This window comes from Eublepharis macularius, chromosome 7 (assembly GCF_028583425.1).
Source record: "Eublepharis macularius isolate TG4126 chromosome 7, MPM_Emac_v1.0, whole genome shotgun sequence".
Lineage (NCBI taxonomy): Eukaryota > Metazoa > Chordata > Lepidosauria > Squamata > Eublepharidae > Eublepharis > Eublepharis macularius.
Window position 1 is genome coordinate 116,456,635 of NC_072796.1, and position 25,336 is coordinate 116,481,970.

The following is a 25,336-nucleotide window of genomic DNA, read 5'->3' on the forward strand; positions in this document are numbered from 1 at the left end:
TCAGCCTTCTATTCCCCCTTCTCATAAAGGCTGCATCCACCAAGGGATACATTATATTTTAATATTGTCATATATTAGCTCCTTTCCCGGGGTTTCTTCACATGTCCCTGCAGAAGTGGTTGAAAGCTTAGAAACTTGGGCAGAACCAACTGTTTTCCTGCAACATTGGTGTCCATCCTTGTGGTTTTGGACTGGAAGAGTCAATGTGATGCAGTGGTTTGGATGTCAGACTATGGTCTGGATTCCCCACTCTGCCATGGAATCCTGCTGGGTGACTCTGGGCCAGTCCCTCCCTCTCAGCCTACCCTACCTCACAGGGTTGTTGTTGCAAAGATGAAATGGAAGACGGGAGAATAATACTGTAAGCTGGTTTGAGTCCTCATTGAGGAGAAAAGCATGGTATAAATAGCTAGATAAATAAATACATTTCAAATATTATTATGGTGGAATAGGAAAACACCATGGTGAAACAGCCTCGACATTGCCATGTTGAAGCATAAATGGTCTCCAGTTGCATTTAGACAACTCAAAAGCATATGATGGCTGCAATTATTACTTGAGAAACAGGTCATTAGGAATCATGATGGCTTCCCACATGGGTGCCTTCTCATCTCCTAAGTGCAATAAGTGAAAAAGAAGATCCCAAAAGATGAAATGATCATTTTGTGAGTGGGTTATTAAATTCATGAAAAGTCATTTCAAGGTACAGGTTTCCTCCCTTCTAAACATGAAGCTCTTCTTGGGCCTTTTCTGAGCAGAGTGCTGTGCATGTGCACCTAGCTTTAAATTTCAAATCATTGGAATATTGGTCATCTGTGTTACTGATATACATAGTTGCAATGATAAAACATTGCAAAAAAGCAATCCTAATTGTATGAATAGTTGTATGAAGATTCTTCTTTTATTTTACCATCACCGACATCAGTAAAACAACGCAACCCCTCCTCCAACATGCACATACAATGTATACATACAATCACTTTAAGGTTGCTGTTTCTGCATGGGTGTTGTCAGTGAAATTGGGTAGAGGAAGAAGACACAAACGAACAGGAAACTGTAGGGGACCGTACACAGTCCAATTCCAAATAAACTGGAGTAATTCTCCAAATTATGAAAGAGTGGAAAGAAACTCTAGAACAATACAGGAAAACAATGGGGAAGTCTTGTCATCCCAATCCAATTCGTAAAAATGTGTATACTTGGCACTCCAAATCTTTTCTATTAGTGCTTTAAGAAAAACAGTGATGAAAAGAACGCAGCAGTGATGAACTCGGCAAGCATTTAATAACCATGAAATGTAAACTTCACCTGTTTTTCTCATGAATTTTCAAGATTTCATGTGTCTGTTGGAGCAGTTGTTTCTCCAGCTTGTAAGTAGATAATGAATTTTCCAGCAGCTGAATTTCTAATCGGGATGTTTGATTTAGTACCTAAAGGTCCAAAAGAAAAAAAGATGTTAGAACATGCAATATATTACATTAGTACAACAGTTAATATTAACAGTAACAGCACCATTGTGCATTACTTCAGACCGGTGTAATAATTCAACTTAGAATTATAATTTAAATAGCAGCATACATATAAAAGTGACACTGGAATTATTTCATCTAGAACAAGAAAAATACAGGATTTACATTGTTCTTTCAGAAAGCATACTTAGCTAAGAAGCTTGCTAGAGTATTCAGTCAAAATTTAGATACAAGCCACCCTGTTCCAACTGATGTTCTGTAAACCGAATTTCTATTGAATTTCTGCTTCTATCATATCTTTTCTGCTCTATTGGTTCCACATCATTCTCACAGCCTCGGATAACATACACCCCCAGGGAAAATAGTCTGCAATCCTCCTTTTCAAAAATCTCAGTTTCTTTGAGACTTACTATTGGATCCATACTAATGTTTCTGCAAGGATCTCCACCCACCAAGAGCAATTTTCTCACCTTGCCCTTCAAAACAGCCTGAAATAATCCCCCTACACTCCTGTTTCTTGGGGCCCACTTTCACCCAGAATCAAAAGTCCATGGGATTTTGGACTGCCTCATGGGGCAGATGAGAAAACTGCCCCTGGAAACAGTAGTCTGGATCTAAGCCTACAGCCTGACATCCTCAGCACATATCATTACCTAAAATACCAATGGCAATGGAGACATAGCTAAGATCTCACCCCCTTGTGAACCTTTAGGGGAAGACTGGGAGGTGCATTTTACCTCAGGACACATTCATTGACTCCCAATAGCAACTGCAGACTGTTTAGAATGTGGGGGGTGAGGACCAATCAGGCCACATATGCAAATGATCTCTGTATTCTGTACAACAAAGGGATCATATGCACGTTGTTAGTGATGTACAGACAAACATACCTTTGCAAAGGAATGGAGAAACTCTTGGCAGAGAAGACTTGTAAGGACCAAAAAAGCCTTGTGGGGCTTTCTATCACTGGTCTAGATGCTCTGGGATTTTCACTTCTTTCCAGGGTTCATGTGATTTCTAAGGTTATCTTCCTGCTTATTCAAATACATTTGGAAAGAACATACAAATCCCATGAACCACTACAGGAAGTGAGCATCTAGCTCAATGAGAGATGGAAAAGGCTCATCCTCAGCCCTGGGAAGACACTTCTAACAGCACCATGTCATTGGCCATTGCTGAAGGTGGCTAAGTAATAACAGGGATAACAAGCCATGGAGGAGAGGAGTCAACATACAGCAGCCATTTGGGTGACAGCTTCATGTTGAGCATAATAATAAATCCACCGAAGACACTGTCTGTAGCCTTCCATTGTAACTAAACTAACCATGCAGTCCTAAGACACAAAGTTGTAACTGCTTAGGACTGCATTGTAAAAGTCCGTTGCTAGATTATGTTTATTTATTTAGGTATTTTTACCTAAATAAACCAAAAGAGAGACAGCGGCCAAGAAATCAGAAGAGGATTGAGACTCAGAAGAGCTAGAAATGATCCTTAAGTATAAGGAAGTATCGCTGGGGACCAAGACCAAGGTAAGTCATATTATGGCATTCCCTATTACTATGTATAGAAGTGAAAGTTGAGGATTGAAGAAAGCTGACAGGAAGAAAAATAATTTATTTGAAACTAGCTTGATACTCGTGGTTTGCTACGGTATTTAACTACTTTAAATCCAGTTATAATACTCATGGGTATGTAACATTTTTTGGTTTGTGGTTTTTTTTTTTAATGGTTTTGTAGTATAATAGCATAGTACCTGAGCTTCACAAAGGTGTTTGAATAAAGCAAAACCAGGCACCACAGGGAGACTGACAACCCTAGTGAACCTTTAGGGGAAGACTGGGAGGTGCATTTTACCTCAGGACACATTCATTGACTCCCAATAGCAACTGCAGACTGTTTAGAATGTGGGGGGGGGGGGGTGAGGACCAATCAGGCCGCATATGCAAATGATCTCTGTATTCCAACTGTCTCTTGGGGGGTGGGGGGTGGAATAAGGTATGGAACGTTGTGTGCCCCAATCAGCCAGCATATGCAAATAACCTTGAAAGGCTGGCCCAATCATGGAAGAGTGGCTGAGCTGGCAGTGGGTGGGGACGCAAGCAGCCAGCAGCCAGCCAGCCACACAGGGAAGCTGTATCCCTTTGGAAAAACACATTTGACCCCCTTTTCCCCTTAGGGGGCAAATTTCTTAAAATTCCTTCTTAATGGGTGTTCACATCATGAAATGAATGTTCTCCGCAAATTTCATGTTTCTAGGTCCAGGGGTTTGGGCTGTGCACTTTATATATAGAGATGTGGTATTGAAGGAAATATTGATACCAAGGACTGCCAAAAGTGGGTTCTAGATCAAATCAAATGTGAATACTCCCTAGAAGCTAAAATCACTAAACCGAGGCTTCACATCATGCAAAGACAACACTCTCTGGAAAAGCCAATAATGCTAGGAAAAGTTGAAGATACTAGGAAAAGAGGAAGACCTAACATGAGATGGACTGACTCAGTAATGTGCTTACTAGCCACAGCCTTCAGTTTGCAAGACCTGAGCAAGGCTGTTAATGATAAGACATTTTGGAGGTCCTTAATTCGTAGGTTCACCTTAAGCTGAAAATGACTTGATAGCACATATACTTTTACCAAGCTTTTCTCCCCAACAGAGTCCCATAGTAGCTTACAAACTGAAAATACAATTTAACGCCCCCCCCATTAAAATAAGCTTCACCCAGGACTGGGGCTGGGGCTGGTTTTCTTAAGGCCATGGGGTATGAGGTAAGAGCCCTTTGGCTCTTTCCAAAAGGATCATACTTCTGGCCATGGCTTAAATAACCTGTAGCAGAAATGGAAACAAAGGCTCAGCCCAGATCTTATCCAGCTGGGGTCTGCATGATCAAGCTGGGGGATGTAGGGGGGTGGGGGAGCAACAGCCATGGAGCTCCAATAACATTAGAATGGATCCTTTTAAAATCGAGAATAATGTGTGCATTGGCCTTGAAATACTTATTTTGTTTTAAAACAGTACAAAAACATAATATAACCTGTATTTTCTCTTATAACACAAGTCCAAAAATGTTTTGGAGCTTTTTTTTTTGCTTCTGAAATTTCCTGCACTCATATTCCATTACCTACAAACTAAGGATGTTGCATATGAAACATTTATTAGCCTTTCTATGGAAAACTAAGAAGCTGAAAGTTTTAATAAGGCTATATTGTCATCACCATGTGTATATTATCTCTAGCTAGAGACAATTAAGTGCTCTTTCTTGTGTAATTGCTCTTGTTATTCTATATGCTGATATAGGGTTAAGTAATTATTTTAGGAAGGGATCCCAAAAACTTCATTCAAGGCTTGAATACAAAAGAAAAGACCAATCTCAAATATTCTGCTGGTACAGCTAATTGGCCACTGAAACGATTTCACACATGAATACATTTGTTTCATCTTAGATACACAGCAATTGTTGGATACAATATGTTGCAAACTGCAAGGGAAAGGGGTGGAAATTTCAAACTATGAACAGATAGGAAAAATATCAAAGGACAACATTAGATGTCAGAAGCTGCGGAACTCTTAACTGCCGTATGTCCCAAACTGTAGATGATGATATTGGGAACGTTACTCTTCTTCCCTTCAGACTTAAAAAGGTTACCAACATACAGAGAATGTAAACAGAGGTTATTTGGACCTCTTAAACTTCAGTACAGTTGCCATCAGAGAGCAGTCCCAAGCAAGTCTACTCAGAGTCAGAATCCTGCTTTGATCTATTCGATAGGTCTTATCTCCAGAAAAGTATTCTTAAGATTGCACTACAAATGAGGAATTGTACAATTCTATGCAAAGTTACCCAGAATTAAGCCCATTAATTGATTTCAATTAACTCTACAAATGATTGCTGTTACTCTAGACAGAATAAGTTACTCTTCTGAACAATTCTGAAGTTGTTCAGTATTGAACCGTAAGGAAAGGCAGGATATGATATTTTATTAATTTTTTTCTTTGCCGCTGAAAGCCATTATACCAGTTCCACCTGCTCCAACTATCACTGAATGTGAAGTAGGTTCGTGCATTCTTGGAAACTATTTTAAACGTGAAATGTATAAAAATAGAATCCTGAAATTAATAGCAAAGTTCATATAATAAGTGGCATCTTCTTGCTTTGCTGGTCAACCTGTTCCAAACAAGCACCACTTTAGACTGCAGGTTGGGGCTCCCACAATTGGTTGCTCCTTTATGGAAAAAATATCTCTATGTATTCTTTTTAAAACATGCAACAACGTTCTTCTTAATATGCCCGTTTCAATCAATCAATTTCTTTATCCGGTCATCAACTAGTACAAATCAGAAACAATAACTATATAGTCAAGTCACAGGAAAATAGAATTGGTCCAACCAATGACCAATAGTTAAAATTTAAAATAGTTAATGACCAGTAGTTAAAAGCCATACATAAAATTTCACGATTAATTCTGCAGGCTGAGGCCACTGAGAAAAATTTCGCATAGCTAATAGTGTCCTGTTGCTTAATGCTCATTAAAAGTTTCTTTAAAATATCAGTATCAGAACATCCTGTAAAATTTTTAAGCAGAGGGGAAATTATATTTGACTGAGCTTCCTGATAAAAATAGCAATAAAACAGTACATGTTCGACTGATTCCATCTCTTTGGTGCTACGTGGACAGGTGCTCTCCTTCATAGGAGTCTTTTTATATCTCCTCTCTAGAACGGCCAGTTTTCTGTGTGCAGGGAATAATCTGTTCATTTTTAAAAAATTATATATTGCCTATCCAGAAAATTTGCTTGAAGTGGCTCACAAAGTATAAAAACCCCCCAGAAATATCATAAAAAGAAGAACAAGGCATAAAAGACAAGAACTCACCAGGGGCATAAAATATTATAAAACAATATCCAGCAGCTTAAAATGGTATCCACAAAATAGACTAGAAGCAGGCTATTTTAAAACCTCACTAAAAGATGAAAGCCTTCAATTAAAAGCATGGGCAATGTGAAATGTTCTGGCCTGGCATCTGAAGAATTACAAAGTAAGCACATAGCATGCCTCAGGAGGAGAGCATTCCAAAGGTGAAGTTCCACCCCTGAAAAAGCCCTGTCTCTGGTTGCCACCTACCACGCCTCTGCAGGACTTGGGAAGAGGATCTTACCTGCAGACTGGACATCAGGGGAATAGGAAGAACCATTAAAGTCTTGTACTTTGACCTGGGCCAGAAAATTTGGGAGACCAGGTCTCCCTCTTTGTTGCCTACCAGCTCACTGAGGGCTAGCAAGGGAAATCTTTTAGGACACTGAACACTGAAATGTCACTTCTGGAGAATTCCCAGAAGTGACATCATGTCACTGGTATGTTGTCAGTGAGACACTCTTGGATTATGACAAACCTCTATAGTAAAATCATAGTTTTTTGTCCAAATTCTAGAGTGTCAAGCTGAAGCCACGCCAGTAACATGACTTCACTTATGGCTATTAGCTGGAATTGACATTGTGGCCTTGGCATGATGTCATGCCCCATTATCCCTGCCCTCTTCCTCTCCCACTGGTTGCCAACCCTACTGGAAACAAATATGCAGCCAGTGCAGATCTTTCAGCACAGGCAGAATATAGTCATTATATCCAGTCCCTGACAATAATCTGGCCACCATCTTTTGGACCAACTGAAGTTTCCAGATAGTTTTCAAAGGCAGCACCATATAAAGCCGATTACAATAATCTATTGGAATTTGGTCCGAATATGGATCACCATGGCCAGATCACACTATTTGAAGAATAGCTGTAGCTAGTATGTCAGCCAAAGCTGATAAAACTTGTCATCGAAGAAATCTGAATCTCCCACCACAACCAAGGAACCAGCAGCACTTCCCAAGCATTTGTCAAGTCTGTTCCCCTACAGCCATAACATTGTTCTATGTGTTGAATCATTGCTAATGCTGTAATGCTGTACCTTGTTTGCATTTTGCAAATGCTCTAACACTTTCGTTTCTCTAACAGCCTGAGAACCCAGCTGTGTCATCTCGTTACTTTGAAGCTCACTGAAGTGACCTTGTACTGTCTAAAATGTTACAGTTTACTTTCATGCATTCCCAGACCGTTTCCTGTGCAAACCTGTGGTCTAGCTGGGAGGGGGGAAATGAGTGGGTATTTAGAGTTGTACTTTGCCTCTGAATAACTCTATGGAAATATATATGGAAAAGATTGGATTTTTGAATAAAACCATTTAACCAAGAGCTTGGACTTCTTGTTGCAATGGTGCAGAGACCTGTCTACTGTATCATGTCATCCATAGCCTGAATACTTCAGGTGAGTGCAGCCCACTCCAGGACAGGATGACTCCTCAGTCCTCAATGGCACCTCAGTCTTGTCTGGATTCAAGTTCAGTCTTATTGGCCTTCATCCATTTTTAAAGAAGCTTTCAGCTACAGGAGTTCTCAGCTGCCATCTGACATTGTACAGCTCCTAATTTATTGCCTCATTGAGAACTTAACTTCAGTTTTCACTTGACAAATGTTTGCCAGGTTGTATGTTGTCATCAAGATGTAAACATACCTCAAGCAGCGTAAATTCCAAGTGATTGCAACCATGTCACAGAAAATCAAAAGACTCCAAGCTAGTGGGAAGTGATAACAATATCAAAGGCACATTCAGAATTTTAAACACATATTTAGCTTGATGCTTCTATAGGTCACGGTTGGTAGCCAAGCTGTTTATTTGAAGTTAGCAGTGGTTCCCATTCTTGGCTAGTCCAGCCTTACAAAAGTATGCTGAGTTTAATATGCCAAGCAATTCCTGTTTGGCCCAAACCAAAACACTTAAATGGAACCAGCCTCTGTTGCTGTTGCCACCAGTCAAGCGGGATGTGTGTGTTTCTTGGAGCACAAAGAGTTAGGAAGCACAGTGTGTGGGAATGGTGCAGCCAAGGGAAAAGTAAGGAACTTGTTTGGGCATAGTTAATGTTCTGGTGAATGTAGCCATGGACATCTACCTGGGTTTCGACATCTGTGAGTTTTCTTGTCTGTTCAGCAGTCTGGCTGAGGAGACTGGTTCCTATTTCCAGCATGGTAGCTGTGTGGTTCTGGACAGCATGTTGCTGTAGCTGAGCCATCTCTGACTTCATGTTTTCCACAATGTAGCTCTCAAGCTATGAAACAGAAAAAGATAATAAGATTTCTTTTTAGAAAAATATGGCAGCAGTAAAATTCACACCTCGCCTGTAGGTCCCTGAAATCAAGCCTGACACAACTTTAGAGGAGCGGGCAGTAAACCACAGTGAAAGAGAAGTCATTCGAACACACAGGTCTGCTTTTAACATGTTGACATAACTCAGTGACATGCAAGTGAATATCTGCATTGCCTCTATTAAAATTACTGAATCAGAGCTTGAGTTTCTGTTACTCCTATCTCACATAAAGGGAAAATGCGCTACCTGTGAGTCCGTGACCACCCTGATACATACAGTCACCATTTTGTATGAATAGGCCACAGTGCATATTTTCCAACTTCAGGAGACATGGACCCGTTCCCACAAGTAATCTGGACTTCTTATTGCATGTACTGAAGATGGAAAATATGCATATTGTATTATTCATACAAAATGGCAATCATGTATATTGAGAGGATCACACACAGCTCCATTATGTGTGGAGGGATCACCAAAACTGCAACAACTGAAAAGGGCTTATGTCTGGTGATAATGACTAGCCCAAGATTACATTGTCTATACTTCCTAGGGACTTCGTGCCCAATAAGAAGAGGCTAGATGGACATCTGACAGCTATGATGATTCTCTAACTTAATATGAATGAACACAGATCAAGAGAGGGAGTGCATGAAAGGATGAGCTGGTGCTTGGCTCTTGTGGCCTCTTCTTATATGCCCAAAGTAACACTGCTCGACACTTTGGGATCAGGAAGAAATTTTCCTCTGGGCCAAGTTGGTCAGGAATCCTGCAGGGTTTTTGCCTTCTTCTGGGCATAGAACAGGGGTCACTGAGGGAGGTGAGGGCGGTGGGGAATAGCTGTAAATTTCCTGTGTTGTGTGGGGGCTGGATTAGATGACCATAGGGGGTCCCTTCCAGTTCTATGTTTCTAAGCCTGTCCAACACTGGCTACAACACACCATAACCAACAATGGGGCAGCACAACCCCCAGATCACAGATTTTGCCATAATAGCTTCACAGTGAGCTTCCCTGCTGAATCCCAGTTTCTCCAGCCCTGTTGAAGATCCGGTCTACTGCTAAATCATTAGATATACATGCTAGGAATTAAGGATACAGAAGGGGACCTGAGACTGATCGCCTTATCATAAGGAAGACTTCTATTTAGTTTATACATACAGTTGACATAACATAAAACAGAAGTCACATGAATCTGTGGCCTTCTACCCTCTTCCTGGACATTGTACTTCAATTCAAGGCCTTTCTGCTATGATTGAGGACATGCTTTTTTCTTCAAGGGGTGAGGGGTGGGGAGCAGTTGTCAATAAAAAAATTATGACCCTTGTTCCTTTCGCATGCATATATGTCTAGGAATTAATCCTGCCCTTTGGGAAGCAGGTTCACTGCAATTTCCCTTGTAAAAATCAATCATCCGACACTCTTTTACACAACAGCTGATTCAACAAGCTACGTGGTGATGAGCCATATAACAAAATCAATGGGGGCCAAATGAACTCTTTCCTTTTTTCTTAACCTCTAATAGCACCTCAGGGACTACCATTACTGCCATGAGTTCTTTACCTTCTGCTGGAAGGGGAAAAAATATAATAGATTTGCAGGGGCAATGCTTCTTTTATACATCTACCAGTGCAGAAGCACAGGATAACCACAAAAATGGTGGCAGCACTATAGAATAAGAACAACTGACTTGTAATATTTAGGAACAGGAATGAGATTCATTTTCCACATGTAGGAGTGTCTGACCTCTCTACTGCTCAGCACTTGGTTCATTTGCTTGGGTAATGTATATGTCAGCTCAGGGAAAGACAGCCTAACACAGATACCCATTGATAAAATCTTTCCAATGCTTCCTGCAATAATAAAGTAGATAAAGACTGTACGGTACATTTCACACCATCCTGTTCAAACAATCTTCATCATCGGCTACCAGTTCTTTATCTTATGTTGGATGAATAAAATTAATATAATTCTATGTGCAGGGGCAACACTGCTTTTACACATTAGCTGTTCTGAATAACTTATCATTGAAAGTGGACCCAAAACACACAAAGTTTTCTGACTGTGGTAGGGCAGCTCAACCCAGTTTAGAAACCAAGTGCTTCATAGTCCTTATCAAGCCTTTTGATTTGAATGACACTGTGCATACCATGTCAGTCAGACTACATGGGCTGATTCCACACACATTGGATAATGCTCTTAAGCAATCGTTTGGAAGTGGATTTTTTGTTTCACTCACGAAAAATTCAGTTCCAAATGATCTCTAAAGAGGATTGGAAGTGCATTATCCAACATGTGCGCAATCAGCCATGATGGTCTCTGCTTCAGTGGAATCAGGAGACAAGGGTAAAACTCTCATTCCCTAGATGTTCGTCCATGGATAGGGAAGCAGACAAAGATACCATCACATGGCTGCTTCTGAATCTTCTGGATTACCCATTCCCATCGCATCAGCCATGGAGCATTGCCCGATGGGAGAGATAGAAGACGATGTGGTTGAGACACAAGGACATGAGCTGGCTGAGAGTTGCCATATATTGAAGGATTTTAAGTTGCTTTTTTTCAAATTCTGTTTTAATCCTGTGATTCCTAACGCCCAATGAGGATCGAGTATGAAAATCACAACCGCTGGTAGCCTACCACAGAGCAAGATGGAAACAGAAACGCATAAACAAAACCCAAACATCTTAAGACTTTTCAAAAATCAAGCTTGGCTTTTAACATCCAGGAACTAACAAGGTTGAGCGGCCAAGAAAATATAAATGAAATATGATGACTTATTGCACAGTGCATAAATGATTAAAAATCATGGAACAAAGTTAAAAACCTAGAGACCTAGGTTACAACATTCTGTAATTGACTTACACCAACATGTTTATTTCTATTTTTGATTTTAGATTCCATATTTTAACGACCTGGCCTGAACCAGCAACATTTTATATTTATGAGCCATCATTTTTATGTGTGTGTGTAATAACAAATTAGACCACTGAGGAAGGCCCAGAGGGCTGAAATGCATTTGGTCTCTGTATATGTGCAATCACCTTTGTAACTTGGCTCTTGTAGATGTGCCAACAATTTTGTAACTCTGTGTAACTGTTGTTACTTGGTCTCTAGGTTTTTAACTTTGTTACATGGTTTTTACTTGTTTATGCACTGTGCAGTAAATAATCATATTTCTTTTGTATTTTATATTTTCTTGGCCACTTAACCTTGTTCATTCTTGACTTGTTTATCAGGTTGGTTTTTTTCCCTCTTGTTTCTGTCCATTTTAACAACCAGGATTCAGCAACCCGAGGATAATTTTCATTATTGTTATGCTGAATGTTAGTAATGCCTTATTTCCAGTACAAAAATGGCTATTCTGAAGGGTATAAAAGAGTCTATGAAAGCCCTTAGCACTCTTCTGCAAATTAACCCTTTTTTTTGGCCGGAATGGGAGTCTTCACTAGTACCCAATTTCCTCAGAGCCAAAAACCCGCTCCCAGTTCTATTGTGGCTGTGTAAACAGGTTTTATACTGGGAATTCGTCTCCCTCAGACAAGGATGTTACAGAAGGGCAGCTAATATCCTTTCCCTCACTTGAGAGGGGTAACTGTCTGGCCTCCTTCCTCAGAAACATACATGCTCTCTCTTCAAATCCCAATCCCTAACTGAACTGTAAAATCCTGTCAGCAACCTTTGCATTCTAAAGGTGGGGTTCTGACCAGCCAATCAGAGGGAAGGAGAAAGCTGGCCAATCCAGTTCTTATTTCAGGCAGCTCCTCCCCCTTCAGCCTTCTGAGTGCTACATGGTAGAAACCTCTCTGTAAGCTGCATTCTGTCACAGGGGCAGGGCTGGCATGTCCATTGAGGCAGGTCTGGCAACCGCCTTGAGTGCTGAAGTGCCAGAGGGGGCACCAGGGGCAAGGGCGTGCACCATGGAGCTGGTGGCGGCAGCACTGGTGACTGAGTGGGAGGGATGTGAAGCCTGCCATGCCTGGCCCACAGCTGATGCAACCTCCTAGCCCTCCCACCCCATGCTGCCACCGCTGCCAGCACACACCCCCAGCTGGATGCAGCAGCTACGGGCCAGGCGTGGCAGGCATCCAGGGCGGTGCATAGAGGAATGGAGTGGGAGGGCTGGGAGGATGCACGCATGCCTCCCCAACCACCCACCACACCTGGTTGGGAGCGCGCGCCAGTGGTGGCAGCGTGGGGCAGTCTGAGCGGGCAGCCTCCCAGCCCTCCAGCCCAGCTGCCCCGCCCCGCTGTCAGTACACAGCTATGGGCCAGGCACAGCAGGCAGCCGGGGTGGCACGGGGCAACCAAATGGGAGGGTTGGGAGGCCACCTGCATGCTGTCCCAGCCACCCACTGCACCAATGGGGCCAGTTGGCAGAGGTATGCTGTGTGATGACATCACATGCAGTGACATCATCACACAGTCTGGGCACGTGCATGCTCTGTGCACATGTTGGGGGCTGCAATGGACCTGAAGCTGCCCCTGGCCTCAGGCGCCAGAAATCCTGGCGCCGACCCTGCACAGGGGACTAACTCCCCCAAAAAGGATAGTGTTGTCTGTGCAAATGCAGAACAACACATCTACCTCTGGCCTTTAGAACTGAGGAGGTGAAGCTAGGAGCACCCAGACATTCAGGGAATTGCTGCTGCCCCTGGGAGTTGAAGCTAGGGCTCAGCAGGGAGTCACCACTGCCTCTACCACTGAAGGGATGAAGCTAGGGCAAGGTGGGTGACTTCCTGCGGAATCACCACCTCCACCAAGGGCAAGAAACTGGGGTAGGGCAGGTGGTAGGCCACAGTGGTGAGGCTGGAGGCATACCAGGCCCAGTGGCAGAGGAAGGGAGCCACACACACGCCGCCACCATCCTCTCACTGAAGCAATAGGGAAGACAGGTGGGCACATGGCTAGGAAAGTGCATGCTGCTGCTGAGACAGGCAGTTGTGCAGGAATCTGCACTAGGTGTGGCTCCCTGGAATCCACTCCCAAACACACAATTCTCATGGTTCTCCCTGCCTGTAATGTCTACTTCATACCAAGCTGGTTCTACTTCCAGTACAAAACGGGATGATTTGGAACCTTACAAGATGGAAGCATCCCTAGCTGATGAACATATAAACAGATGGGTTTTTAAAATTCCAGAGATCTCCGTTCCATTTTTGCGATGTTGTGTGCCCTCCTGGAAAAAAAAACCAGTGAAAACAGGAAGCACTTTTCAAATTTGTGTAAGAATGCTTGCAAAATTCCAACTTCTGCATTGGCTCAGCATGAATGTTGGCATCTATATTCACAGATCATTAGGTATATTGGGTGTTAGCTCCAAAGGACAAATGGCAGCACTCTACCTGCAAACTCACCTTCTAACAACAACAACAATAACAACAACGTTTGATTTATATACTGCCCTTCAGGGCTACTTAACACCCACTTAGAGCAGTTTACAAACTATGTCATTATTATCCCCACAACAAAACACCCTGTGAGGTGGGTGGGGCTGAGAGAGCTCCTAGAAGCTGTGACAGACCCAAGGTCACCCAGCTGGCTTCAAGTGGAGGAATGGGGAATCAAACCTGGTTCTCCAGATTAGAGTCCTGCTGCTCTTAACCACTACACCAAACTGGCTCTCCACTTGCCCACTGCAGCCTCCCATGGTCACTTCCTCAAAAAAACTTTTCCCGAGGATTATTGTTATTGGATATAGCATTGTTCCCCAACCTGAGGGCCAGGACCAAAAGTGGGTCACAAAGCCTCTGAAAGTGGGTCTCAGGTGAGCCATCCCTAATGGTGATATCTGCCCATTGCACCTTTCTCTTTTTCTCCCCCCTCCCCCAATCAATCTCTTGGACCAGCCCTGGATAAGTCACCATACAAAGTAAATTCAGACTTTTGGCTCACTGTACCAAAAAGGTTGGGAACTACTGGAATATAGCATAGCTCCCTTCAACAGAAAGAAAGGACCAGTAGAAATTGCTCCTCCCTTTTGTGAAAGCAAAAATGTCCTTGACTTGTGGAAGGGCAACTCACCGTCTTTACTACTTTTAAATTCACCATTGTTAAATCCCCTGCAGAAACTGGATTTGAATGAATTAATCAATCTTTTGAATGATTAAATCTATTCAGGGGGCCCTGCATTATCCGAAGAAGCTCAATATATTGGATTCCACAACCAATTTCTGCAGGCTACGCTATGAAGAGCAGATTCCTAATATATGGCATGTAAAATCCTATCTACATTGAGAGAAGAAAGTTTTGGGTGAAACCACTCTGTGAATAATTTCCACCTCTGATATTAAAGGTTTCGGCTAGGAACGCAGATGATTCATTTAGGCTGCAAGACCATAAAGTGACAGGACCTGAGTGACTTCTGAAGTGAACAGATAAGCGTTTTTGACTAGGTGCCAGCATCTGCGGAGTGTTTGCAGATGTAAGAGCTGCTTTTGCAAGTTTTGATTATATTTGTTTGGAGTTTACAGCCTATTAAAGTGAACAAGCAGAACGTGACCCTGTGCACTGCTGCCTGTGTTATTTACTCAAACAAGGGCAATTTTAATACAATGAGATGGAATCCTTTTATAAAAAGTGATGTCAGTAGCAGTTGAGATCTTTACACTGTGAAGGCTGCCAAGCCAGATAGTGCCAGCTGAGTATTAGAAACACACACGTTGGCAGCCCATCTGAAATCTCACGGGAGGGAAGATAAACAATGGGGAAAGCTCCAGCATAGGACAAAACTGTGCTAAAGCTAAACTTTGGGGCCAGATGAGTGGCTTCCTAATCAACTAATCCTGGACCTCAGAAATCTGGCACTATAACTCCATTGCAGAGATTTCTGATATTCAGTGCCAAATGAGCAGGAGGATCTTGAATCTGAGTACAAGGTAGGAAGGGGATATTTTTTAACCTTTCTCTCCCTGTGCTACATGGAACATGTGTTAAATAAATAAATAAGGTTTTTTTGGAATAAATAAATTATAAATATTATGGGGGTTGGGGAATGAATGCTCCATTATACACATCCCTTGACCCTTATTTATCTTCCCATTCCATCTAGGGACTTTGGGCCCTTTGACACTTAAAAAATCTTTCTGCAGTGCAATTAATTATGAGCACTTTCCCTGGAATTGCAATTAATATCTTCACCAGGATTTTTCCAGGTTCATAGACGTGAGAGCTCTTAAAACTGTCTAGCATCTTGAAAAAAGAACTGGAGACTGTGTATATCATGGTGCACACTCAATACCCCTAACACAAGTCTCCAGGACACTATAAATTGAAAGCTAATTTGCTATCAGAATGAATGGTGCCACCACTGGCTTAATGTATTGGAAGCTTTATCATACCTAAGATGAAAATTGATTAATTGATTTGCTTAAATTAGTTTGTAATGAAAATATAAAACCTATGTTGCTCGAATGTTCATTTAATAATAAAAAAACCCTACAACTATCTAGAGGGGAGAGGAACTGTTCCAGGGGAACTGATCTCCATAGTCTAGAGATCCATTCTAATTCCTGAAGAATTTTCAGGACCCACCTAGAGGTTGGCAACCCTAGGGAAGGCTGTTTCCCAGCCAGCTCCTCATTGGCTTGAACAGCTGAGTGGGTTGGAGAACAGCCATCCTTTGTGTCTAAGCAATATCAACAAAACCCTTTGTTGCTGAAGCAGCACATGGAGGGATAGAGAGAGATGTGTTGCTAACCTCTAGGTGGGGGCTGGGCATCTCCCAGAATCACAACTGATCTCCAGATGACAAAGATCAGTTCCCCTGAAGAAAATGGCTGCTTGGGGGTGGGGGTTGGGGTTGGCGGTATGGCATTATATCCTGCTGAGGTCTCCCCCCCCCCTTCCCAAACCCCACACTTCCCAAACTTTACCCTCCAAATCTCCAGGAATTTTCCAACCTGGAGTTGGCAACCCTAAGAGATATAGAATAACACCTACACTGGGTGAAGCCAGGGTGGGTAACTTTTGGGCAATGTTATGTTGAAGTAGATCAGCCACTAATGCAACCCAGTTTAACCTACATACTTGGTGTCTCCTGTATTTGTTTCATGTGCCGGTGCAAATGGAAAGAGACATATCGGCTCATCCCTAACTGCAAGCATTTTTCATTGTGACAGGTGAGCGGCATGCAGTCAGGTTCAAGGGTGCTTTGATTTAAGGACCGAGGGAGAAAGCAGAGAGAAATACGCAGCACGTGATTAATACCATAGATTCCTTTCATCTGATATCTATCAACTATCTTCTGCAGATGCCAGACTGCAACATACTGATGAATTGCATTGGCTGAGGTCAGGAAAGTAACAAATGTGATTGTTCACATACGTCTACTGATCTTAAGCAATATGTTGCTGGGGAGAGAATGGGGCATGTTCCTGCATGAGAAATGTTTTATAAATCCAGTTCATTAAACCCTGATTGTTCAGCTTGGAAAAGGGCTATAGCCCTCCTAAGAATAAAACTATTAAATTGGAAACCTTACAACCCCCGTCCACAAGGCTGAATGCTTTTAATGCTGCTTGGCAGGCCAAAGGCCCTTCTTAACAAACCAGTCCAAATATTTATGAACTTGCTACTGGATGGTTTGAGGGCCTTGAAAGGCAGGCACTAAAAACTGAGCTTTTCCTCCCGTGTTGTACTGCTTGTATCCACTTTGCCAGGAAAAGCTACAGCCGCCTGCTCCTATGGGGATTTCACAATTCTGTGTAATACGTCAGGGAGCCATAACGACAGTGATGGATAAAATGAGAGAACTAAAATAATCTTGTCTTCAAGGGAGATTTCACTGGGCCATGTAGGTCACGCACATTTTACCTTCCTCATTCTTCTCATAAAAACAACACAAGGATTTGGCAGAGGGGAAGGGAAAAGAACCAGAACCTGAATAAATGTTTTTTGTTTTTACCCAGCCATTGATGTTAGCCCTTGATGAAACAGCTCAGTGAGGTGCTCAGTGCAGGGCAGAATATATTGAAGCTGAGGGTTATTATACTCGTTTTATACCATCCCTTTCTGCCGATGAATTGGACTTGTTCCTATTTAATATTCACCCAGTCTTGAACTGGAACTGTCTTAAAATGTGCTCAAAATCTGGGCAAGGTTTTTCTGCTGATTTCAGGATGTTGCAATTTTGGACCAGAAGTGTCCTAACAGTAGCATATTATACTGAAAATGTTATACAGTCGATAAGGACAAGGTGACAAAAAACCATTTGGCTTCACAAAAAGTAAGATGTGTGGTTTATTTACTTCATTTATACCCTGCCATTCTTCCCACTGGAAACCCAATGTGGCTTTACATAGTTCTCTCCTCCATTTGATCCTCACAACAACCTTGTGAGGAGGCTAGGAGTATGTGACTGTCCCAAAGACACCCAGCAGTCTTCCATGGAAGAGTCAGAATTTGAATCTGGGTCTTCTAGATCCTGGCATTCTAACCACTATACTACTCTGGTTCACACCATTACTCTTTCACCTGAGACCTTTTCAGACATTACACCCAAGCACACCAGAAACCCAGCAACTGTGCACATTGGAAGTGAGGTTCCCAGTACACGTGGTTGCCATCTTGTCTGAACAGGAGAATTTTGTATTTTCCATGCTCAAAACAGCTTCGTCGGCTTTGCTACTTGTGTTATCGCTTTGCTAGTGCATACTGAAGCTGTGCATTCATGCAAAATATACACTTTGTCCCTGTTCAGACAGCATGGAGACTGTATGTATCAGGAGGATTTACACGTGGATGAGAAGCACCCAATCCACATGGATATGATGTTGGCAAAGGACTTCAGTTAACAAACTTCTGCCCTCCAAATGCCAGGACAGTTGGTTAAGTTCAAGTTTTGCCTGAAAAATGGAAATTCCAAATGAGGCAGAATTCTACATCCAGGCAAAGGAAACAATCCATTATCAAATAAATATTCAAGATTCATACCAGACATGTCCAAGTTAGAAGTTTCATATTGCCCACCAGTCACAAAGATGAATATTGTACATGCCTCTTGTGGGTGTGCTGCACATCCTGTTCCCTCCTGTACGTGAAAAGGGCTCTAAAATTTAAACTCCACACACATGAACACCCATGATTCAGCCTTATACTGAATCGGGTGATTGGTCCATCAAGGCTGTTCTTGTCTACTCAGAGTGGAACTACAAGTGACAAAAGGCACAGATTGGACACTTGTCAGCTTCCCTCAAGTTTTGATGGGAAATGTAGGCAGCTTGGCGGAATGTTGGACAAGTGACAGCTGAAAAGTCCATTGGACAGCAGTCGGAAAGCCAAGCTGCAAGACTAGGATGCCTACATTTCCCATCAAAACTTGAGGGAAGCTGACAAGTGTCCAATCTGTGCCTTTTGTCACTTGTAGTTCCGCTCTAAGACTGGCAACAGCTCTCCAGAGTTTCAAGTAGAAATCTTTTATCTACTGCCTGATCCTTTCCACTGAAGATACCAAGAATCAAACCTGGGACCTTCTGCATGGCAAGCAGATGCTCTAACCACTGATCCACAGCCCCTCCCAAACATCCATAGTCACAATAGCTCACCAGGCTGTTAGGTCTCCTTCCTTTCTCAGTTCATGGATATATTCTAAATCCACTGTTTTAATTTACATTTCCTTGCAAGGTTGCCTCCTTAATAGTGTGGATGCTTTTACCATTAAATCCAGTGGCATCTGCTTTCTGTAAACACTCATTTTACTGAATCTGGGTTTTCAACAATGTGGGATTACTCAGCGGCTATGCAATAAAGCTATAACATTCTCAGAAATAAAACTGTCACGGGGTTGAATATCATTGTTTAATAAACATTCCAGAAGATCTTGCATTAGGGGCAATCATATATTTTTTTTGGTCATTTTGGTATTTACTGAATGATCTTTATAGAAGCCACCCAGATACTAATGATTAAAAAGGTAACTGAAACTCTGGCTTCTGACATATGGTTATAAAATACACGAGAGTTATTCTTTCTTGCTGTGGTCAAATAGAGTCATTTAGGCTAACATTCTAGAGGAAGACACACTCTTGTTGAGTTGTCAATCAGACTTCAGGCGAGCTGGAGGTTGATATAGAAAAAACTGGCTCTCCTGCTTCTAATGTTAAGCCACACCAAATTTCAGAGCATTGTCATCAGTGACTAGAGAAAACCCATCACTACACCAATCCTTTGCACACCTTTGACTGTGCCACCATTGTGCTGCTGTACATACTATCTCTCACGTTGCTAAAAGCAATTGCAAAAGAGGCTATAGCTCCAATGTCCCTATAATTATCACTCCTGTTGAATTCTTGCATCCAGATTGCAAAAATATGGATATGACATTTTACATAAGAACATAAGAGAAGCCATGTTGGATCAGGCCAACGGCCCATCCATTCCAACACTCTGTATCACACAGTGGCCAAGAAAACCAGGTGTCATCAGGAGGTCTGCCAGTGGGGAATGGACACTAGAAGCCCCCCAAACACCAAGAATACAGAGCATCATTGCCCTAGACAGAGCATTCCATCTATACCTTGTGGCTAATAGCCACTGATGGACCTCTGCTCCATATGTTTATCCAATACCCTCTTGAAGCTGTCTATGCTTGAAGCTGCCACCACCTCCTGTGGCAGTGAATTCCATAGTCCTCAATGAATTTTGTTAATTGTCCTCAATTTTAGTTAGCTTATTTGGGAAATGTATAGGCTGCCTCTCCAGAGACCTGCTCAAAGTGGCTCACAAGGTAAATAAAACAAACAATAAAAATGATTAAAACACTTAAAACCCATAAAATTGTTGCTATGATGGGACATAAACTTCATAAGCAACATAAGAATAGCAAGAAGTCATTCCAGAAGCAGTAAAAGCATTAGTCATAGAATATAAAATAACCAGCTAAAAAAAAGTAGGACAAAATTTTAATTAAAAGCCTGGGAAACAAGCAATGTTTTGTCCTGTGCCTAATTGACAGAAGGGCAGGTGCTAGGCAGGTGTCAAAGGGGAGGGGAGGTTTGCTTGTCACCTACCCTACTATCAGTCAGAAACAAAACACTATTGCCCCCTTCTAATGTTGTCTTGGACGTTGTTCCACCATGTCTCCTTTCTGGAGTCCTCCAGTTATATCAAGAACTCCAAGGACGATACTCTTGCCCAGGCCTGTGTTGTTCCTACTGCAAAAAGGAGCCACAGAAAGGAGACATATTAAAAACTTTCCCCAAATGGTTTCTCATGGTTCTCATGGTTCCAACCTGGGCTGCTTCCACACACGTTGGATAATCCACTTTCAATACTCTTTAGTGAACATTTGAAACTGATTTTCCATGTGTGGAACAAAAAATCCACTTCTAAAGGATTACGAAAGTGCATTGAAAGTGCATTATTCAAGTGTGTGGAAATGGCCCTGGTACTGGAAGCAGATACATGGCAGTGGCTCTAGCACCTTGATACTCATAGTACATGAGGCCCCAAATGTGCTGCAAAGCAAAATTTTCACATACAGGTCTACATATTATTAACAGTGATGCGGCTGAATGTTAGTATTGGGGAGTTCGGAATGTGAACTTCCACAATTCAGGCAGTTCCTGTGTAAAGTTCGTGCTCCATTCATAACGAACCCTTCCCACTGCCACAGCTGCCACCTTCCCTTTTTTGCTGAATCCAAATGGCAGTTTTGGAAGCAATCAGAAGCCTGCCATTTGTGCTGCCACTTTATTTACAGCTGAAAACCAGAAGTGGTGTCACTGCGTTGCATGGGTTTTCTGGCTGGAAATGACATCACAGCATCATGCAATGTCACATCTGCCTCTCTGCCCCTGAGCTCCTTTCTCTCTGCCTCCCTCCTCAAGCTCCTCCACCATCTCAGTAAGCCTCCACCAGTTGCCCGCTACGACAAACCTAAGCAAGACCCGGCAACTTTAGCAAGAAGTTGTCCTTGCGATTGCTGGCTTCAAGTTGGGAAAGTCCTGGAGATTTTGAGGATGGAGCCTGGAGAGCTTAGAGTTTAGGAGAGGAGGGAACTCAGCAGGGCATAATGCCATAGAGTCCACCCTTGAAAGCAGCCATTTTCTCCAGGGGAAAAGAGCTCTTTCATCTGGAGATCAGTGGGAATTGTGCCCAGGAACAGACGGGAGTGCATATGTTTCAGCACATATAGACCGTGATAAAATCCTAGACATTGCATTTTGGACGGATGAAATGTTCCAGAGGCATAACTGCCTTTATGGTAAAGACCAGCACATTTCCAAGAAAGGGTGTGGCAGACGGAAAAAACCTCTTCCCTCTCATGTCAGTGAAATGGGCTGTATACACGGGCTGTCTAGTGTTGTTACAACTCTTGGATACAAATTAAGTATCATTACTAACATTTATAGAGCGTTGCTTACAAACAGGTCAAGCGAAAAAAACAAGTCCAAGGCCACCCAGGGAGCTTCACGGCTGAGCAAGGATTCGAACCCTTCTCTAGCCACCCCAAGCCCAATGCATTTCCCCCCCATATATTAACACCCCCCCTTATCTTTGTAATGCCTGCGTCACTGGCATTATCCGTGTTGAAACTCATATCCATCTAATAGAATTCAGAGTTAACAACCCGTTGACAAAAACGAGGGGACCCTACCGAAGTGTGGTCGACCACACATGTTCATTGGGTGACATGATGATATTTCAATAAACACATAGGGTACATTTATCCGAATGTTCAAATGTGTATATGGGATCACACATACAAATAAACAGTTGGTGTTTATTTTGACATATAATCACCGAAGTAAACACAGCTGCAGCTGGAAAATGGGATCTGCAAAATTTGTTGCTTCTAATTCAAAGTGCTTTCAGTGGTTCAAGTACCCCTTATTCACAGTCAGGATCACTATTGGCACAACATTGCCTTTTGGAAATAAAAACATACTTACAATTCACATTCAAGGTTCTCCTGTGAGGGGGGGTGGAGAGCTGTTTCCCACAACTGTGATCAAAATACTCTTACCATTATCCCTATTGCACTATATCAGGAATTAAGAATGCCATCCTAAACAACTGTTTGGGCTTAACTCTGTTTAGGATTGTGATCTGTTTAGTATTGTGCTTATAGCAAGTCAGAACACTGAGTTTTGCTAACCCAGGACTTTCGGCAGCAGTTCCCATTTGCCTACTTATGGCGAGCAAACTCTCAGGGATTGGAGCTGCTACCTGCCACTTGGGGTTGCCAGCCTCCAGGTGGTAGCTGGAGATCTCCCAGAATTACAACTGGCCACAGAGAGCAGTTCCTCTGGAGAAAATGGCAGCTCTGAAGGGTGAACTCTATGGCATTATACCCGAGGCGCCTCCCCTCCCCAAACCCCACCCTCTCCAGGCTCCACTCCCAAATCTCCAGGAATTTCCCAACCTGGACCTGGACACCCTACAGTGCTCAGCTGATCAGCAGGTGGAAGCAGGCCAGCCAAACGTTGTTTCTGGGTCATTCCAGGTCATTGCACAGGGATAGCAATCACATCTCTTGGTAAGTTCCCACCTCCCCCCATCTCCCATCAATAGCCAGGCCATGCCCAGCAGCCCTATTTCCAAACTTCTTTCCCTGCCCTGTCTCTTCAAAGAAAGGAGAACCTTTTGTTCAATAGCTAAAGAAATGATATAACAATAGCAATAGCAATAACAATAATAGCAACAACAATATTTGATTTATATACCGCCCTTCAGGATGACTTAACACCCATTCACAGCGGTTTACAAAATGTGTTGATATTATCCCCACAACAATCACCCTGTGAGGTGGGTGGGGCTGAGAGAGCTCCTAGAAGCTGTGAGTGACCCAAGGTCACCCAGCTGGCTTCAAGTGGAGGAGTGGGGAATCAAACCCAGTTCGCCAGACTAGAATCCCATGCTCTTAAATTAACCACCACACCAAACTGTTTCTCTGCTTTTCATCCTTGTCCCAGATACTCATCACAGCTGAGCTGTACGAAAGCAGCAAAAACAGTTGGGATTTAGAGCCTCCGTCACAGAATTCTGTAGATTTTAAGCTGTGATTCATGTCCAGGGCATGGATGAAAGTCAATGAAACTTCAGAGTATACTTGAAAACACACTAAAAAAAGCCAAAGGTGCATCTCAACAAAAATTAAAGTGAAACCAATATTAAAGATGTTGTGTTGGCTCAGATCTTCCCAAACCCTCTAAGCGATGAAGCCAGACAAGAAACTACCAGATTTCTACATTCCAAGCCTGTACTGTACCAGAGAAGCAAGGCAGGCCCCACTTCAGATACAGAAGCAGGAAATATTTCACAGCAATGAAATGCCACATATGTTAGTCTCAGGCTCTTTTTTCCTAATATATTTAACTAGGGTGGGAGTGACAGTGGGAAAGATCTGACTTGTCCCATAAGATGCTAAATCAGGAAGATGATCCAATAAATGTCAAAGATAGCACATCTGCAACGCATAAATTAGCATCTCCATTCACTTGAATGGAGAAACCCAACCCATTCTCGTATTCCTTGCATCAATACTTCCAATGAAAGGAATGGAAGCCTCTGTTTATGCCAGAGATTGAGGTGTACACAAATGACTAACAGGCACAACTCCCTTGATGCATCTTCTTCATTCTGTTTAGAATGGAAAGTTGGCTTCTTGGTCTACAAAAAGGATTGTGCTGAAATTACAATGAATCATTCCAAAAGAGGCTTCTAATTTACAAAATGCTTTATGTCATCATTGTCTTACAGTGAAATCCTAAGTAGAGTTACGCTTGTCTACACTCATTGAAATCAATGGGCTTAGACTGGAGTAACTCTGCTTAGGATTTTACTGTTAGTTTTATATCCATATTGTCTCATTCATAGATTTTACCCTTCCTTTTTATTCCATGGAATGGCTGCACCTCACACATCTGCTCCACCTGTCTTCTGGATTAACATAGAAAAAAATCTAAAATGAATTTAGCAGGCACCTGGATGGAGTTTCTAGGGTAGAAGTAGTGGTAGTAAAGTTAGTTGTTGCTAATAACACCAACAACAATAACAGCACATCTTGAGCACTATTTATAGTGGAAAAATAGCATACAAGTAAGTAATCTAATTTCACGTGTTCTAGGTGAGCACTCAAGCAGTTCTCTGTATAGGTGCCATATAAAGGTTTCAAACGAATAAATACATAATCTGAATAAATAAATGAATAAGTTTGCTTGTTCTTACAATATGCTTTTGGTGAGCCTTGTGCATTAGGAATCATTAGGAATCTTTCTTCGGTCCACTCTCAAGGAAAGTAAAAAAAAAACGGAATTCTTTTTGCACTGCGATTTTACAGCATCTGCATTGATTAAAGCAGAGAGCAAAACCTAATTTTTTTTAATGCAATTGTGCAATTTCTTCAAGATTTCTTTTCCACATCTGCACACATTTGTATGAGTAACCATTAACGGGGCAAAAGGCACTCAAAATCAATTACAGAGAATGACAGTGGTGCCGCTCTTCAAATGAATGCAGATAATTAAGAATCTCTAAATCCAGACAGAGATTTAGACAAGAAGAATATTGTAAGCATCTGCATAATGATGTACATGCAGACAACCCAGTGAGCATCAGAGATGTGCACAGGTGCCTACTGGTGGCAGGCAATCTCTTGGGGAGTCCTACTTCTGTCCACCAGTCGTCAGCTGATCAGTGGCATGCCCAGGAGAACTCCCGATGCTGAAGGAGGCAGGCCAGGGAAATGG

The 25,336-nt window shown here is 42.3% G+C and overlaps 1 protein-coding gene across 1 annotated transcript in view; it reads right to left on the bottom strand.

Annotated features, from left to right (window-relative positions):
• The window catches only part of ANGPT1 (angiopoietin 1), a 192,835-nt gene that overhangs the window by 95,691 nt on the left and 71,808 nt on the right, over positions 1 to 25,336 (bottom strand). Inside the window, exons 2-3 of the mRNA XM_054985901.1 lie at positions 8,456 to 8,611; positions 1,309 to 1,430 (exon numbers count right to left, since the gene is read on the bottom strand). Of these exons, the coding sequence (XP_054841876.1) occupies positions 1,309 to 1,430; positions 8,456 to 8,611 (278 nt within the window). The remainder of the gene's footprint in view (positions 1 to 1,308; positions 1,431 to 8,455; positions 8,612 to 25,336) is intronic.